The sequence below is a fragment of the Poecilia formosa genome, unplaced genomic scaffold, assembly GCF_000485575.1.
Source record: "Poecilia formosa unplaced genomic scaffold, Poecilia_formosa-5.1.2 Scaffold17, whole genome shotgun sequence".
NCBI lineage: Eukaryota > Metazoa > Chordata > Actinopteri > Cyprinodontiformes > Poeciliidae > Poecilia > Poecilia formosa.
Window position 1 is genome coordinate 2,108,210 of NW_006799956.1, and position 17,579 is coordinate 2,125,788.

Genomic DNA, 17,579 nt, shown 5'->3' on the forward strand with positions numbered 1-17,579 from the left:
GGCCAACCGACAGACATAGTCCCTCCAGCGTGTCCTGGGTCTTCCTCTGGGTCTCCTGTACCCAGGATGTACCCAGAACGCCTCACCAGGGAGGCATCCAGGAGATGTCCTAACCAACCAGATGCCTGAGCCACCTCAACTGGCTTCTCTCGACATGGAGAAGCAGCGGCTCTACTCTTGAGTCCCCTCCCCGATGACCAATCCAGGGCCCAGACATTCTGCGGCAGAAGCTCATTTTGGGCGCCTGTATCTGCAATCTCATTTTTTTGGTCATTACACAAAACTTGTGACCACAGGAATGTAGATCAACCGATAAATCAAGAGCTTTGCTTTTGGTCTCAGTTCTCTCTTTACCATGACAGACCGGTACACCACCTGCATCGCTGCAGACACTGCAGCAATCTGCCTATCGATCTCCAGCATTTTGCCCTCATTTGTGAACCTTACAACGCTCAAACTTCTCCATTTGGCCTCTTATTCGGAGGCACTGATCCTCATCATCATCTGATCGCTCCAGTGAAAGCTGTAGATCACGACCTGATGAGGCCAACAGAACCAGATCATCAGCAGAGAGCAGCGATGAACTCCTGACCCACCTGCTGTGGGTCCAACATAGGAACATGACATCCTGAGATGCTGAGCAGACACCTCCTCCCCCTGCTTCAGCGTTGACCTCTTTTAGTTTTTTTTTATTTGTTTTGGTTTAATTTCTAATTAATAAAACTACAACCAGTGATTATGTCACACTTCTTAATTTGTCTGGAGGCATTGGAGCATCCATGGAAGAGTTTTTGTGCATACAGTTTTAAAGGGACACAGTAAAGAGGAGAAAATGTCTGGGTTAATAGTGACCTCCAAAAACAACTCTGGCTGCTGAAAAATGTCCTGTAACAAACCTCTGAGTCTTTCAGTGAACAGCTGTATGTGTGATAAGATTAAATTACACACAGGTGGACTATATTTACTAATTGGAGAACCTCCAAAAGCAATTGGTTGCACAGGAGTTTACTGAGGGATATCAGATTAAAGGGGTTGGACACAAATCCGCACCAAACATTTTTGAACGTTTTTCCATCCACGACACGACCTTACACTTCTTTTTGTTAGTTCAAGTTTGTGATTACAAAGTTCAGTGGGTACTTCTGTAAGGCACATTTAGACATTAAACGACGTCATGCTACCTTAGCGGCCGTGGGGATCCATGATCTCAGCAAAAAAAAAATAAATACATTTGTTACGCTCTGAGGGGAATTTGGTGTTCAAAACGGCCTCATTGTGAATGGCATGTTTTTATGGCACTTCAGAAACGCTTTGCTTTTGTGTTGTCAAACTTATTTTCTGAAAAACCTCGCGCACACCTATTCATTTCGAATGAATGGGTAGGTGTGTCCAATCTTTTGGCCGCTACTGTGCGTTTACGTCTTCGGTGGAGTCGGAACAAAAGCTTAGAAATGGAGTTGCTGGCGGTAAAAGAGTAACGATAACAGATTGAGTTGGTTTCTCACCACTGGAGAGTGAGGAAAGCAGACATGGAGAGCACTTTGAGCCTCTCTGTAGTTATTATGATGGGAGGAGCTGTTATGGGATGGCTCCTCATTTTCACGCAGTAAACAGAGACGCTGTCCTCCTCCGTTCAGAGCCAAGATGGCTACCAGGTGCCTCCCTTAAGCCACATGGAAACCATTACTGCTTCAGTGGTGATTAGAGGTCATAGTTACAAGCTCTTTACGGTTTCTGTCCCCCCCCCCGCCACCCCGCTACCCTTCGCTGGCCACAGACACTCTCATCAGGCTTAAATGGAGACTACTTTAAGATCCCAGCTTGTCAAAGTTACAAGTGGGAATTTCTTGTAATCCCGTTTACAGTTTACCAAGGCAGTCACATCAAAGCCGACATGTTTATGACAGCACACATGGCAAAGATTGATCAAAGAGTATTAAATCAACAGTTTGATCTGTGTGTGCCTAATTTCGGGATGATTTAAAATGTACATGCAGACAATGTTCGGCGGATGGCGGGGACTCGTCGGTGTGGGGAGGAGGTTTGGCTTCCTGTGTTAAAAGCCATCCCAAGCAAATTAACTGACCCAGATTCCAGGTTAATAAACTGAGTTTACGAGGTTTTCCTGTCAAAGCGCGCTGTCATAAAAAGAGCTGCAGTGACATAAACCTGACATAAAGGCAAACCATCACTATGGGAGCAGCTACCAACACCAGGAAGAGCTTAAGTTTTCCGCTTAATTGGGTGGATCTTGGAAAATGAGCAGACGGCGCAGTTGCATGGGAAAGAAGCAATGAAATTCAAGAGATGTCAAATCGCTTAGACAGCACAAAACATCCTGTCTTTATGTACGGGGCATTTCTCGTGTTCGTGTAACAAATAGTTCACAGGCATCAGTAAAGGAGCGAACGTGACAAATTGAGGGGACGACGCCATAGTCTGCAGCCTGCAGTCTGTAATTATAAAGTACGAGTTGAAGAGCCTGGGCTTTGTGTCAATGAGTCAATGAGTCTCAAATAGTTTTGAAACATGGTACATGGAAACTAACATAATTTTTTTCAACAATTGTATACAAATTTAACTGAGTAGGAAGGCGACTGATCACTGACTTGTATTGATTTTCGTATGTTCATTGTGTTTTTCTTATACTGGAAACTTTAAAAAGTCCTAAATATTCCATGTTAGTTAGCTTTTTTTTTTTTTTAAAGAAGATTGACCTTTTCTCATACCTTGTTATATCTTCCTTATATTTCCGTCTTTTGCAGGGATTACCAGGATGTTCAGGAAAACAGGTGAGTTCTGTTCGACCAAACGTTAAATGAGACATGTTTGCTACAAAGCCCAGTGCCTTGCAAAAGTATTTCTGCCCCTTTAGCTTCACTGTATTCTGTTAGAATTCATGTAAAAGATCGCCGAAACGATACGTAATCTTTACATTTCCTATTGCAAATTGTTTAGTCTCATAAATCCAGATGTTCTGTGAAGGCCTCAGAGGTTTGCTTGTGAATATTAGCAAACACACAACATTGTGAAGACGGAGGAAAACAGCAGACGGGTCAAGGATGATCGTCTGAAATGGAACAAGAACGACACAACTCTCTAAAAAGATCCTTAGCTGATAGGCCAGTGCAGTGATGCAGACATTAAAGTGTCTTTGTTTCTTTTATCTATCCCCATAAAAAAAACGGCAGATAAAAAAATAAAAATAAGAAGCAAGGAGAGCAACCAACCAGTAGTTTTGCACAGTTCACTGTTTACATCTGCGCAAATTTGATGGAGACCTACCTTAAAATGCTTGCAGTTGTAATTGCTGTAAAAGGCAAAACCTTTTAATTTGTGAAAGAAAAAAAAAATCCTGTGGGGTCTGAATAGTTTTGCAAGGCGACCGCATGTTTTACGTGACTGCTTGCATCAAGCTAATGCTCTAGGTAACCCGGCCTTCAGGTTCTTATTCACGTCTTCTCTCTGCTACTTCTTGTCATGTCAAAACAGACACGCAACTTGTACAAGTGACGCAAAAGTATTTGTAATTGTTGGCCAAGGAGCCACTTCACTAAGTACTTCTATTTGCTATTAAAAACCCGTCTGTGTTAATCATTAGCCAGCCTGTCCCTTTAATGTGGCCCAGACTGTATTTCAATTAGACTTACTGGCTGGCTGAGCCTTTGTCCTCAACCGGACCAAACCAGAGCCAAACAGAGACACTCTCAAGCGCTGGTCCCAAGTTGACCCGGCCTGTTTTCTTTACTGGGTGCCCTGCCAAGAGAATGGCTGAGCGACGGGACTGGCGTGGCTAGATACGGACCGAGTCCTCGGGGGAAGCGGAGCACACACAGGCCAGAGAAAGGTAGAGAGATGGGGAGCGAGGGGAGATGCAGAGTTGATAAGCTGCCATTGTGGAGCTGCGTTGGTTAGAAATGAACGGCTCATTGTCTGATTTTAGTTGTTCCACTTATCTGTCTGGCTCAGCCCAGCTCCCCCTGTCTGAGAGAATAACTCAACGCAGTGCAGTTTCTCTATCTCCTTATCGTTTTTCTTCTCCGTGTTTCTCTTTCGCTGGACGGTCAAATCAGCCCCTTATCAAATTCCATTCTGTCGTTTTTAGACTCTGAAACAAATTCACAACCACATAAAACGGTCCCTCAAAGGCAGCTCTGGTTATATTTGGATATTCTACCTATTCTCTCTGCTTCCACTTCCGCTCTCATTGCCCGTCTCCACCTCCACATTTGACATTGTCGGGCAAAGCGGATGATGGAATACAAGTGGCTTTGAAAGGCCTTTACTTGAATTGGAATGGTCATTCAGTACTTGGACGCAGATTTGCCTCGCCATTCTTCATCACAATGGAGGCTTGGTGCTTTGGAGGAGAGACACGTCAAACTCTGCTGACAGTCTGGCTGCAGGTCAAGACCCAGCTACACATGTTGTTCTTTGCTGTTGTTTTTAGCCGCCCCAGTCAGCCAGCCAGCTGCAGTGCTGAAGTGGAGCTCTGCAGTTTCTCTCTCTCTCTCTCTCTCTCTCTCTCTCTGTCTCTGTCTCTGTCTCTCTCTCTCTCTCTCTCTCTGTCTCTCTCTCTGTGTCGGGTCCGGACTTCTCTGAATAAACCTGAACTTTTCACTTTTTGTCGCATCACAAACGTGAATATCTAATGTGATTCTTATCTTCTGTCCTGCACTAACGCACAGTGATTCATTGTGGAGGAGATGAAGGAAATGATTTGTGTTTTTTTGTTTTGTTTTTACAAATAAAAATCTGAAAAGTGTGGTGTGCATTTACATCCAGCCCTCCTTTACCCTAAAACACCTAAACGAATCTGTGAATATTTTAATCTCGGTATAAATCAAGCTGTTCTAAGGCCTCAAAAGTGTTTTTATAAAACATTGCCAAAAAAATGCTAACTCTGGAGGGGGGCTGCAGCTGCTGTTTTGTTGAGTGCTTCATAAAAGTGGCCTTAAAGGGCCAGTACCATGTAAGATTAAGTTGTTTTTTTGTTTGTTTGTTTGTTTTAGCTTTACATCATGTTACAATGTTACTCCCTCATCAAAAACGTACCTGGAGTGTTGCTTTGATTCTTTCATGCACGTTTGAGAAATCCTTTAATCTCCCGTGGCAACCATTCAGCTGTGCAAAACGCCTGGGTGGACGTAGCTCCGCCTTCAAGGCGTAGCTCCTACTCTGAGTTGCAGGTCCAACCCACTCAGCTTCTACTCAGCCCTTCCCTGCGACTTTCCACTCAGGTCCTGCAGATTAGCTAGCAGCAATTAGCAAAGAGCTGGTGGAACTGTGGATCTGCTGAGCTCATTAAGGAGCTACTTCTCAATGAAATTATGAGAAAGACGAGGGTTAATAGAGGAGCCATGTCGATGACTTCCAGAAGGCGGAGTTTCAGAAGGAGCAAGAGTTCCTTAAAGAGACAGAGGCCCAATTTCAAGACGTCAAAGTACAATTTCTTTCAAGTCATGTTTGATATTTATGTGGCATTTTTTAACAACTGAAGCACTGTGTGCCTGGAAAACTCCTAACACTGCCCTTTTAATGAAATGATGACAAGATGCACTAGCTTTCTTTCACCAGTAGAAGAACTCTTGAACACATGGACACATTTGGAAAACGTTTTCTTGCGCCCTTCGGCCTGCATGCATAATTTCTTATGTTGTGGAAAATCATCACTCATCCTGAACTCACTGTCCACTGATGCAACTAGGTGGTGGCAGTGTCATGCTGTGTGGGGATGTTTTACCTCAGCAGAAACCAAACGGTTGATCCAAACATGTGATGACATTTAGGTAAATGCAGATAAATCCTGGAAGAAAACCTTTCTAGAGACTGCCAAAGACTTGACACTGTGGCCAGAATTGACCTTGACCCTAAACTTACAGCAACAATGATTGAATTGTTTAGATCGAAGAGTATTGATGTTTATTGAAGGCTGCGACATAAATCCAGTTGAGAGTGAAAAAACTTATTCACACTCTTCATCAAATTGGACTGAGCTTGTGCCGTTTCTCAAAGAAGAATGGACCAAAGTTTTAGGGGACAAACATGAAAAAGATGTATTTCTAACTGCTCTTTCACAATTAAATATGGCTACATGTTTGATCTGTCACAGGATCCCAGTAAAACACACTGAAGTCGGTGGTTGTAATGTGACAAAATGTGAAAAAGTCTTAAATTTGTGTGAATGCGTTTGAAAGTTTTGGGACCTATTTTCTAATGGACTTTTCTTCCTTTGTGTGTCCCTCACTTTTAGGCCCTCCTCACCACTCTTGGTCATCTTTCACTCTGAGCTGCCCTGCTTCCCCAGGTACCCTTCTGTTCATCTGCCTTTTTCCAGTTTTTTTTCCAATTTATGTTACAACTAACATCAGCTTACTTATCTTGGCTCCTTTTGATATTTCATTTATATTTATCGGAGCACACAAGTCGTCTTTATCCAACACCTGGTCCACCCGGGCTAATGACGCCGTTTCAACCTTGTAAACACTTTCCTGGCTGCGATCCGACCGGTAACTTTATCTCATGTCTTTGTCCCTTCCAGTAAAGGGGAGTGGCAATAAAAGCACGTCCATAGACATCTCCCGCGCCAACAGCCTAACCGATGACCTAGATGACATGAGTGAGGATATTCCCTTGCCAGTGGTCACCAACAAGAACCAGTAAGCCTCCAAAAGTTCACCCCCTTCCCAAAGCATCACCCTCTGCTGACCTCCATTATCTGATTCATTTTAGTCTGATTCCCCTCCTGGTCGTAGTGCCTGGAGTTCCTTTGTCAGAGAGGAGAGCCACTTTAGCTGCTTTCTAAATGAAGCTGTTTTGTTGAAGTCTCTTGAGGGTTAAAGAGACTCTCGAGGGGCCATGGCCATATCAGGTACAGAGGGCTGTGAAGGGGATTATCCCTCCATTCTTGAGGGAAACGGTGAATGGGTTGTAGAACATGTTATGGTACAGATGGCTTGTCGTCACATGCCCTCACTGAACTCATTGTTGTTTGCTGTGTGAATGCAAGAATGAATGCTGATGCTCGCTCTCCCTCCCTCCCACTGACCTGGTCATTCAAATGGGTTTCACTTAGGTGAACCTCTGCGCAATTAGATTTGGTTTGCTTCCTGTGTCGTCGCACTGACTACTTTGGTGACTAAGTCTCAGTCATTCTTAATCATCCATCTTTTCAGAGGTTTTGACACCGGTACTTCAACATTGTGGACGGATGGATGGAAAGAAAATGTGACAAGAAATGCTCCGTTTTCCTTAAAGATCCATTAAAAATTTTAAAATTATGGAGTGTTTAGTGTCGTATATTAGCAAAAAGCATGATTAGTGTGATTAGTCTGCACAGCTAGCATGACTGACAGTTGTGTGTATTCTCTGTAGACCCTCGCCTTGACGTAAGTCGCTTCCAGTCCATCAGACTTTTTGTTTATAACCAACCAAACCCTGATCAGTTGTTGGCAGACAGGAGACGTTCAATGGCAGATCTCTGGTTTTTGTGGTGTGTAGGAAAAGACAGAAACTGTCGTATGAAAATAGCGAAGGGACGAATGGACCAGGTCAAACACAAATCGGCAGATTTGTCACATTTTAGTAGAGAAAAGTTGCATGCAGGTGTTTTTCATCCAAAATATTTATGCATGCAACTACGCAGTCACTGTTTTCTCAAGAAATAATACAACGCTGCAGACCGGGCATACAAAAATTGAGCTTTTTTTTCAAATATAAAGACAAATGTAAATGTTTAATTTATATACATATATATATATATATATAAGTGTGATTTATAGACAACTGCTCTCTTTTTATCCAATGTTTGATAAATTTGACATTGGAGAAAAAGAGAACTTGAAAAAAGTTTGATAAATCTGACTGGACACGTATAATATATTGTATTATAGTGTATCTAATTGTTAGGACAACTTTTAAACTTTTTTTGAACAGGTCTGAAATTCACTCTGTGACCTTTCCTGTCCCCTGATTTGGACTCTCATGGCAGTCTTTGTTTGCACAAGCTCTTTAAATATGTTAAGTTTTTAATTTTCTTTTTTAAATATTTGTTGAAACTGTCGCTGTGTTGACAGTATGGTATGAGACAGGTAACCTGAAAAAAATCAAGCTCTCCCAGTGCTCCCAGTTCTAACTAGAGATAACCAATCAGAGCCAGGGGGCGTGTCTTGGCGTCGTCAATCACCCTCTGTGTGGTGCTGCTCGTCACCCCCCTCTCTTGCTTTGTGCTGCGCTGTAGCTAGCAGAGCCTGCTGTGAATGCTGTTCTGAAATGTAAAAAATATTTCAACTTTAAATATTATTGTCATTAAAAGCAGCCAAAAACGATTAAGTGGCTTATTGTGCAACCTAAAACTAGTTTGGTTGAAGAAAGGAGAACAAATGCAGATAAAAAGAACTGTGGAAAATTAGAGACCTTGTGAAACATTTAAACTTTAAAGGAACAGACATTGAACTATGACACATTTCTGATTTGTGTTTTTTCAAATGTCTAAATTGCTGTATTATTTTTAAAATTACAAGTAATACATTTAAAAGTACTTGCATTAGTATACTTTTTGAAAAAAAGCTCACTTTTATTGTCTGTTGTTGTATTTGTGATGCCATTTGTTCATCCTGGGGGCCATTTGTATTGCAACATAACTACAGGATAAACCTTTCGTTCAACCATGTAACCACCACATCGGCAGAGAACCAATCAAATTGCGTTTTGTTACTGTTTGTGCTGATTTCTACATTGATGTTGGTTGGTTAGTATAATTTGCTCTAAAGCTCCAAACCCTCTGACGACCTTTTGAACCTACGTTCAAATGTGTGACTCATTCTTTATCACTCTCACTGCCTTGTAATTCACTAATCCTTCAGGACTAATAAAACCGACAGTGACATACCGAGTAACATCCTCTGCGTCAGTCGCTAGTGCCCCATACATTCTAACAAAATGTCTACTTTACATGGTAAAGAGACTGAAACCAAACCCGTAACCAAACTAATAAAATAACTAACAAAGCCAAGCATAATGTGAAGCAGTCATGAGTGGGAAGATGCCTTTTCTCTGTCTTGCAGTCGATTGACGTGCCCCTCCTTGGCATTGGTTCAGGACTCTTTATCCACACATCAGTTAAATTCTTCCAGGTACTGTACCGGGCTTTACCAACACTGGTTCTCTCTTGTCCTTTTCTTGTTGTTCTCCTAGTAGAAAGATGTACATATTGAATCTTCCATATTGAAATGTCTGTGAATCATTCAGATGGTCTGGCGAAGCCCGTTTTGCGTTGGCACTGTGCCATCTACAGGGACGTTACGTTGATACTTACCACTTACTTTAGTGTCGTTGGAAAGCATTTAGACCCTTTTAAAGAAACTTGTCCGCCAGACTTCCCAGATCTCAAGTAAGTGAAGCATTGGTGGGGTGTGCTGGACAAACCAGTCCCTTACCACAACCTTCACCTCGTTAGTGTAAACGAGCTGCTGCTAACATCCTGATGTTGGATACCGCAGCACACCTTCAAGGCTCAAAATGTCATAACTGTACTGTCTAGATTACAAAAATTGCACTGTCACTGCTATCATAAGGATAGTCTATTCTGCTGTGCTACGTTTGGTACTATTGTCAATCTTTCTTAACATGTATTCTGTAGCTTCTTGCACAACTCGTGGGTGTGTTGGTCCCACTTCTGTTTATGTAAAACAAATCATAAGCAAGATGAAGAAAGATTTACGCTCCGCTTGTTAAAGGTGTGGCCATTTTGAAAGGGAATGTTTAACTGCTGCGCCTTACCCCTTTAAATGTAATTATATCCCAGGGGTTTGTGTACGGTTTTGAGTTTGGGCGTTGAAAAGATTTTCATGAACTTGTTCCAGTGTGAAGACTTTTATTAGGGAAAATATCTAGATTCCTATGGCTAGAAAGACGGGCAACGTATATTTGTATGCTTTGCAGGGCTATTGTGCCCCCAAACTCCAAAGCCTGTGATTTAGGCCTGGCTGGGCACTCCCATAACAGCTGGTTTGTTTTGCCCTCGTTGTCACGCCACTAAGGACAGGCGCTGTTATTTGGCATCCTTATCTGGATCTCTGCAGACAGCTCCCGGATCCACCCAATGCTGCCCGAGGCTGCTTGCTTGCACACACTCCATATCGCTTTTCTGTTAGTTTACACTCAAAAAAAATCATCCCAGGGTTTCATCCACACCTTCCATCTGCGATGTAAAGTTGACACAAGTCGATGCCATTCTGGGTTTATGTTTCTGCGTGTTGAGAGCAGACTCTGGACTGCACCACTGGCATATCTGTCACTTTAATTTGTCTGTGACGGCACACAAGCCGGAACATTCCTCTGTTTGTTTGGCTTCGCTGAAGAAGCTGCCCCCCTCATCCCCCTTCGACCCCAATCCTCCATGATAAAAAAAAAATGAAGAAACTTTCATGTGTGTGCGTTAGCCCACAAGCAAGAGAAGCATCCATACAGCTGGCTGTGATGTCTCTGGCCTTCTGAGGAAGTGGGGCTGGGTCGCGTCCACACGCAAACTTTGATTTCACTGCCCCCCCGCCCCCCCCACTCAACCCAAAACACACACATAAGTCTGCTTATCTTCCCCTGAGAAAATAAGTCTCCATTACTTGCCTCCTCGTTTATTTTGAATCATCTTGCTTAGATTTATTGAATTTTATAAAATATGTGAAGTAAAAAAAAAAAAAGAAGAAAAACACACAGAGACGCATAACAAAAACACAGAGTACACAGTTGTCAACATAGCACTTCCCTTTTTTTTTCATTATAAACACTTCCTTCGCCGTTTGTTTACCTACTCCTGCGCAAATGAGGGTTGATCTTGGTCCGGTTCAGACAAGCACTGGTTTCCCCTGATTGTGTGCATACATCAGAGTGTGTGAGAACTAAGTGGTTTGGCGTTTTGTTTGGTTCGATGCAGCGTGTGTATGCTTATACAGAACTTTGACGATGTCAATTTTTAAGATTTAGAGGTTTATTGACATCAACATTCTTGGAGTGTGAGTAAATATTTCCAACACACATCTCTGGCCGTAAACAGAGGAAGGCCTTGTTTAGCTGATTGCAGTGTTTGTGTTCTTTGCTCCTACTTTATTCCCTTTTTTTTTGTCTCTTGCTGTTTTACTCTCTGCTTCTTAGATTCTCTTGTCTATTTAAAATTTAAAAAATTGCAGCACCCCAATTTTATTTATTTTTTGTTAAAATAAAGTCTTTCGCCAACTTTTAGTTTGACGTACGATTGGAATTGGCTCTTGAGTTGCTACTTCTGTTGCTAACCTAAAGCTCACACAAAATGCTGAGTCGTTTAAACCCCGACCTCCTTAAAACCATCTGTGTGGCAAAAACATCGACAGACAGGATGTGAATGATTGGTAAACTATACAGTCAAATGCTAACCGCTAATGGCTACATTTCATAGCATGCTAACAACTGGTTTGGAGCAGTTCATAGGTCCAAATTCAAATTGTCATCTGGTTTGGTGCTTCCTCTTCCTGCTAAAATAAAAACGCACAATTTTCCTTGAGTTTGGGCTGCATTTGATTTTATGTAGTTCAAAGTTTACAATGGTTATTGTTGCGTTTCGCTAGCTGTGGTAGCACTGGTGTTGTTAGGGCTGCTTTTAGTGTCACTCAGGAAAAAAATGGTATTCATTTGTTTCAAAGTCAAATTTGGATTATGGAAATTGCATCAAAACCATTTTTACCACGTTCACGTTTCAAATTGGCAGACCGGGAAAATTAGCTTATTGACATTTTCTCTGACCAGGCTAGCTACTATTCCTCTTACAAGCTCACAGTAAGAACATCCAATTTTTTTGTATGTTCAAAAAATTTGCGGCAACCTCTGTTCACTAAAAGAGACTGGAATGGTTGTAAATGTGAATTTATTAAGATACACAAAGTGAAAATGAACGTTTTATTATTTTTATTCCTAATTTCTAAAGATTGGTGATCTTTGTGAAACAAAATCAAAAGATTCAACTCCTGAACACGACTGAAATGCATAATCATTCCGGATCTTTGAACCAATCAAGCTTTGCAAACAGATAAAAACTTTAGTGTTTTTACTTTCTTTTGTGACGAACTGAAAAGCTCCACGCCATGCAGCAGGACTTCTTTAAAACGTGCATCGGGTTGGTGTTATTGGGAAAACTCTCGCAACAATGAAAACCACCGATTGACCCAAGAATCAGACTGAACAGAAACTCTTTACAACACAGCGTGAAGTTTATGAAACTTCTGTTGTGTTTTTGAGTACAGAAAACACAACAGTTATAAAATATACATAAAAATATATATTTCTAATCGGAGCCACTTTAGAATTAGATGCATTTTTGCTGCAATATTCAGATATGTGAAAAACTACGTCACCTCAGTAAACGGTCAGAAACTAATGTTCTCATACCAGTGTCTAATCTTTTTTTTTTTTATTATTCACCTCATGGTAGTTTTTGTGAAGCAAATCTTGGCTTAACCTAAAGTGCTGTTAAAATTGCATCTTTTGAACCGTCCAGTACCTTGTATCATTACACCCCTGCCATCCAGACCCTCCTCTCCTGCTTAATTACAGTGTCTTGCCGCAACGGGTCAGTGACGGGTGTCGTCTTGTGACCCGAGGCGGTCGCCCCCTTTGTCTCCTGCTGGGTGTGGTCAGCCTCTTCGGCCCTTTGCTCCGTTTCGTGTCCTCCGGGACCCATAAAAACCAGCATGTTCCACCTGCGGGCTCCTCTCTTAATTAGCTCCCCTTCTCTCAGGCTGGCAGGACGCAAAGAAAGAAAAGCCACTGCTGCGCCGCGGGAGTCTTTCCAGGCGGACGCACACGTCATCATGGCGGCTCTCCTTTGAGACGGAGGCTCTCCACTGAACAACTGGCATCCTTTGTCGAAAGCTTTGAGCAAATTGACTTTGTGTTTGTGAGGGGATGCTTGTTCTTGTACGGCTGCAATCGAACGCTAACGGCACGGATGGATTTTAACAGCATTCGGTCGAAGGAAGCAGCTGTTATTGTGGTTTTTTTTTTTTCGTAAACCGTGAATGTTCACATTGACGAATGATTTCTAAAGAACTTACCCCGAGTCCAACCTCTTCCTCCTCCCTCCTCGCCCATTTTCATCCCAACTGTACACTCCACAACTTCAAGGAGCAGACGTCATGTCGTTGCTAAATATTTCGTAATCTACTCTTCGGTATTTTTGTATTAATGCCTATATAAATTTATTTGATAAAAAACAAAGGTTTTCGGGTCTGCAGCAAAACCAAAAAAGGAGGTTCAGACATGAAGAGGTAGAATTGCTAAAGAAAATAACCTTTTCTACCCTCGCTCATGTTGCTTACCATAAACGGCATGAGTCTGCTGTTTTGATTCGTCAAGCGAACCAATTTTCATGCCGCTATCCCCTGCTATCCGCTGTATTTCTGCGCAAGATTTATGATGCAGATTGCGCTAAATACATGCAGATGCAAACACGCCCATCAGCTCCAAACACATGGGAGCAATTTGCACCTGCTTTTGTGACGGATTGCAGCTGTCTTCTCTTCAGCCACAAACGCAGCAGGTGCAAACGTGATCAAAGACGTGAAGGAAGAAAAAAAACGAAAGAAAAAATCTCAACAGGGCAGCGCAAGGTCCTGACAGGATCCAAGTCCCGACTGCGTCAAAGAGGCATCGCAGGTTTTAAATCAAGACGATGTTAATGCGCCGCTGTAGGTCACTCTCATTTGAAGATCAAAAAGCGTGGATTGAATTTCAAAATGTTTCAGATTGCCAAATTATCACAGGCTTTGCAACTGCGTGCCGTACGAATCTGGGAAATGTTCCCAGAATAAGAAGAAAAAAAAAAGAAAATTTGCATGTGATTACATTCTGTTATGTTCATTAAATGAATGTAGCTGGGCTTCTTTGTGTTCAGTCATTTAATCTTCCACAGATGATCGCATATTGAACACATAAATGGGAAAAGTACATGTAGATCTGACAAAAATTAAGAATTCATTTCATTTCATTGGGATTTTCTGTGATATGCCAACACACAGAAACAGTGATTTGTTGTGAACTGGGAGGAAAGTGATAAACAATTTTTTTTTAAAAATGACCTAAAAATAAAAATCTGTAAATGTATTTTAACTCGGCCCTCTAACTACACCGTCCACTGCGATTTCTGCAAATCGACACTGAGACTTTTACTCATTCTTCTTGTTAAAATATAATTTTAAAAACCTTTCACATATTCCCAATCTAAGCTAAGTCTGGACTTTGTCTAGGCTCCGCTTACACGTTTAGAGTTTTTGTGCTGACAGACTGTAAAAATCTACATCAGTCTCAGATATTTGGTTCCTCTTTAAGGTTTTCTTCCAAACCTGACTAACCCATCTTCCTATTAACTCTTCCCATCTTTCCCATGCTGTACACAAGGGAAAAAAAAAAAAAAAAAGCAAAAAGACGTAATTAACAACAATAAAATGAGAGTGAAGAGTGGCTGATTTCAAACGCTGGATTTTTAATGTTGCACATTTTTAACGTCGAACATTCTTTTCCCTCCACTTAAGAGTTATGCGCTACTTCGTGTTGGTGTGTCAACATAAAACCCCAATAAAATCCATTAAAGTTTGTGTGTGTAACTTGACAAAATGTGGGAAAAATTAAGGGGGTATGAATAATACACCCGCGAGGCGCTGCAGCCGCTACATTAGCTGCAGCGGCTTTGGTTCGTCTCAGCGGCACTTCTGGCTCCGTCAGCACGAGCAAAGACGAGCCCAGGGTGCGCAGACTAATGGGCTGAAGTGAACCCATCGCGCATGCTCGCCGGTTTGGTAAGCATCCCGGTGTGCAGTGCTTCAGGCGCCAGTCCAAAGTCGGCATGAATGAGTACTCCTGAACGAGGCCGACCCGACTGGCGTTCACAGCTGCAGCGGGCGAAAAATAGACAAACAAGAGCCGGATCCATAACCCCACGGTTTTCGGTGGGATCCGACGTCGATTCGGCGCAGAAAGTCGATTCTTTTGCGCCGATTGTAACGAACAGAGCTCATGTGTGAGTGTGGGAGCGCGCCTTCGAAATGCGCGGCAACGTCTTTGTCCCTGGCATCTGTTTTGATTAACCCTCCATAAAGACTCGCACCGCCACAAAGGCAAATAAAAACAGAGATAATAGGGGAGCAAAAATAACTCAGGAAATTGCTGTTTTCGCAACACGAATCATGGAGTCTCTCGGTGACATCATCCCTGCTCTTGTTCTCTGCCCGGGGCAGAGACGGATTTAGGAAAAGAAGAAAAAAAACAAAAAGTCTCTGGGTTGATTACTGGAGTGCTGTTAACAATTATTCACTTGCAGAACTAATGTAATGACAATTAGTGTTTTTCTTAGCTGCCTTCATAATTTATTATTCCTTCTACTGTGCTGCTGGCTCATTTTAATTTTAATCATGTTTGCCTTAATGGGCTGCAGCTCTGTGACGCTGAGGTTAAATAGTCATTTAAAGTAATTACCCAGTAGAATTAGAGAAAATTAAACTATTAGGGCTCCTATGAATGGAAGTCAAGTCGTGGTATAGCTCGGGGAAATGTTCGTCCAGTTGCAACCGTGTGTATTGATAAATCCATGGCCACCAGTAGATGACTCCCAAACGACCTTCATTAAATCAGATTACTTTTGAAATAGCAATCCATCAAATTAGTACACAGATGTTGCTTTCGATGTTTTAGCATTTGTTTTTTGTTCATAAAAAAGTTCCAAAGTCCTATCTTATTGGAAATATTTTATTATTTCTGTTTTTTTTATGTTTCTATTAGTCCATGCTCCTTCCCTCTGTCTCACTTTGCTACAAAAGAGAAAACCGGATTAAATTAAGCATCTTGATCACAATATACTATTTTATTTGAATTACACACATCCTCTGGGAGAGCAGCAAACAAAAAGATCCTTTCATGGGAAGTTAAAGTAAAAAAACAAACATACCCCACATTACTAAAACAACAAAAAAAGGTTATTGTCCTGTAAAGAAACATTAAAAAGTTTAAAAAAATTAGAAGGAGTCTTGCAAATCCAGATTTCAGAAATCACTCAAACAGGACGAGTGGGCCGAAACATCTGGAAAAGCAACACGTCATTCCTCGATTTAAAGAAACTCAAGGTCAGGTGAAAAAAGAAGACGGGACTGGAAAGGGTTAAATGACGTCCATGGAGGTCACAGACAAAACCAGACAAACATCTACGACCCTGCAGGCGTCGCTGACCTCAGTTAGTCGGTGATCATGACGCCTCACATTTACCAAAAAAACATTTTGATGACTTTTGGAAAAGTTTGCGGACTCTTTAGACCAAAATTAACTTTGTTTGAAAATTTGTGTTACGTTACATATTCCATAAAATTAACACACTATTTAAGAAAAACGCCTTACGTTAAGACAAACATGGCGGTGCGGTGCGGTGATGGTCTTGGGCAAAACGTGGTCGATTTGCTGTATTTGGTGGAACCGTGAATTTCTTTTTCTTGCTACCAGAAAATTCTGAAGTCCATGACAGAATGACTGAACAATTTTAATGAGGGTTCTGGTCTAGTGAAAGCCTAGTAACATGATTCAGAGGAGATGTCACGGCATAACATCAAGCAGCCTGTCCACGATGGAAAACCTTCTGCTGTGGTTGAATTAAAAGGTTCTGCCAAGCAGAGTGGGCCGTAGTCCGTTTTGGAAGTAACTGCTCGCAATTTAGCTAAATTTCTCTTTTAGTTTCCATTAAAGTTCTCACACACACGTCGACCTCTGACACATCTGAACCTGCCTGCTCGTTACGGCTTTATCTTCAGTCAGACGAAGCTTAACCTGTGGCTCCAGATGGTGCGTGCCAAGGATGGATTATTCCTGCAATCGGTGGGTTATTTTCTGTCGGTTATCAGCAGATGAGGAATCAAGAGAAATATGGCTGAAGAGTCTAAATTTAGAGTGACCACAGGAAGCCCTTGGTGCGCTCGTTTTACTCCTGAACTGAATATGGAGAAAGTCCTCTCAAAATTCACCTCAATTTCTTGAGGCCATCCAAACTGTCTTTGAAATAGAGATGGACTAGCATGGCAATGTTATGTTATTTAAAGTGTAAAAGTCACAATTTTTACCCATTTTTGCTCTCCATATGTATTGTTGTGATGTACGTAAATCTTTGATAATTCTTCAGAATCTCAGCAGCATAAAACACAAATTCACAAACGCAGCGTTTCCGCTAAATAAGAAACGCAATTAAGTTTGCTCTCACAATAAGTGATTAGAAAACAAGGCACGTTGTCCTCCTGCCACTTCCTGTCGTCGTCTTTGTCTTTTCGGCTAGTAGCAGGAAACTCTTGCATTCTATTGGCAGAGAGGTTGCCAGGTGACGGTACTTCTCTATTCCAATTGCGAGCAGAAAACGATTCGGAAGAGAAAAGTGATTTGATCCGAACAGAGACGAGTTTTGAGCGAGAGGTGAAAGGTTTGAGAGAGCACAGTGAATATTTGAAAGAGAGCAGAAGTTTTGAATACAAGCAGCACAAGTTTTGAGAAGAAAGACACAAAGTCCTGTTTTCAAACTGAAAATG

General features: G+C 41.8%; 1 protein-coding gene across 1 annotated transcript in view; it reads left to right on the forward strand.

Annotated features, from left to right (window-relative positions):
* The window catches only part of kcnq1.2 (potassium voltage-gated channel, KQT-like subfamily, member 1.2), a 207,503-nt gene that overhangs the window by 43,481 nt on the left and 146,443 nt on the right, over positions 1-17,579 (forward strand). The window contains exons 12-14 of the mRNA XM_007546747.2: positions 2,766-2,792; positions 6,254-6,307; positions 6,542-6,659. Of these exons, the coding sequence (XP_007546809.1) occupies positions 2,766-2,792; positions 6,254-6,307; positions 6,542-6,659 (199 nt within the window). The remainder of the gene's footprint in view (positions 1-2,765; positions 2,793-6,253; positions 6,308-6,541; positions 6,660-17,579) is intronic.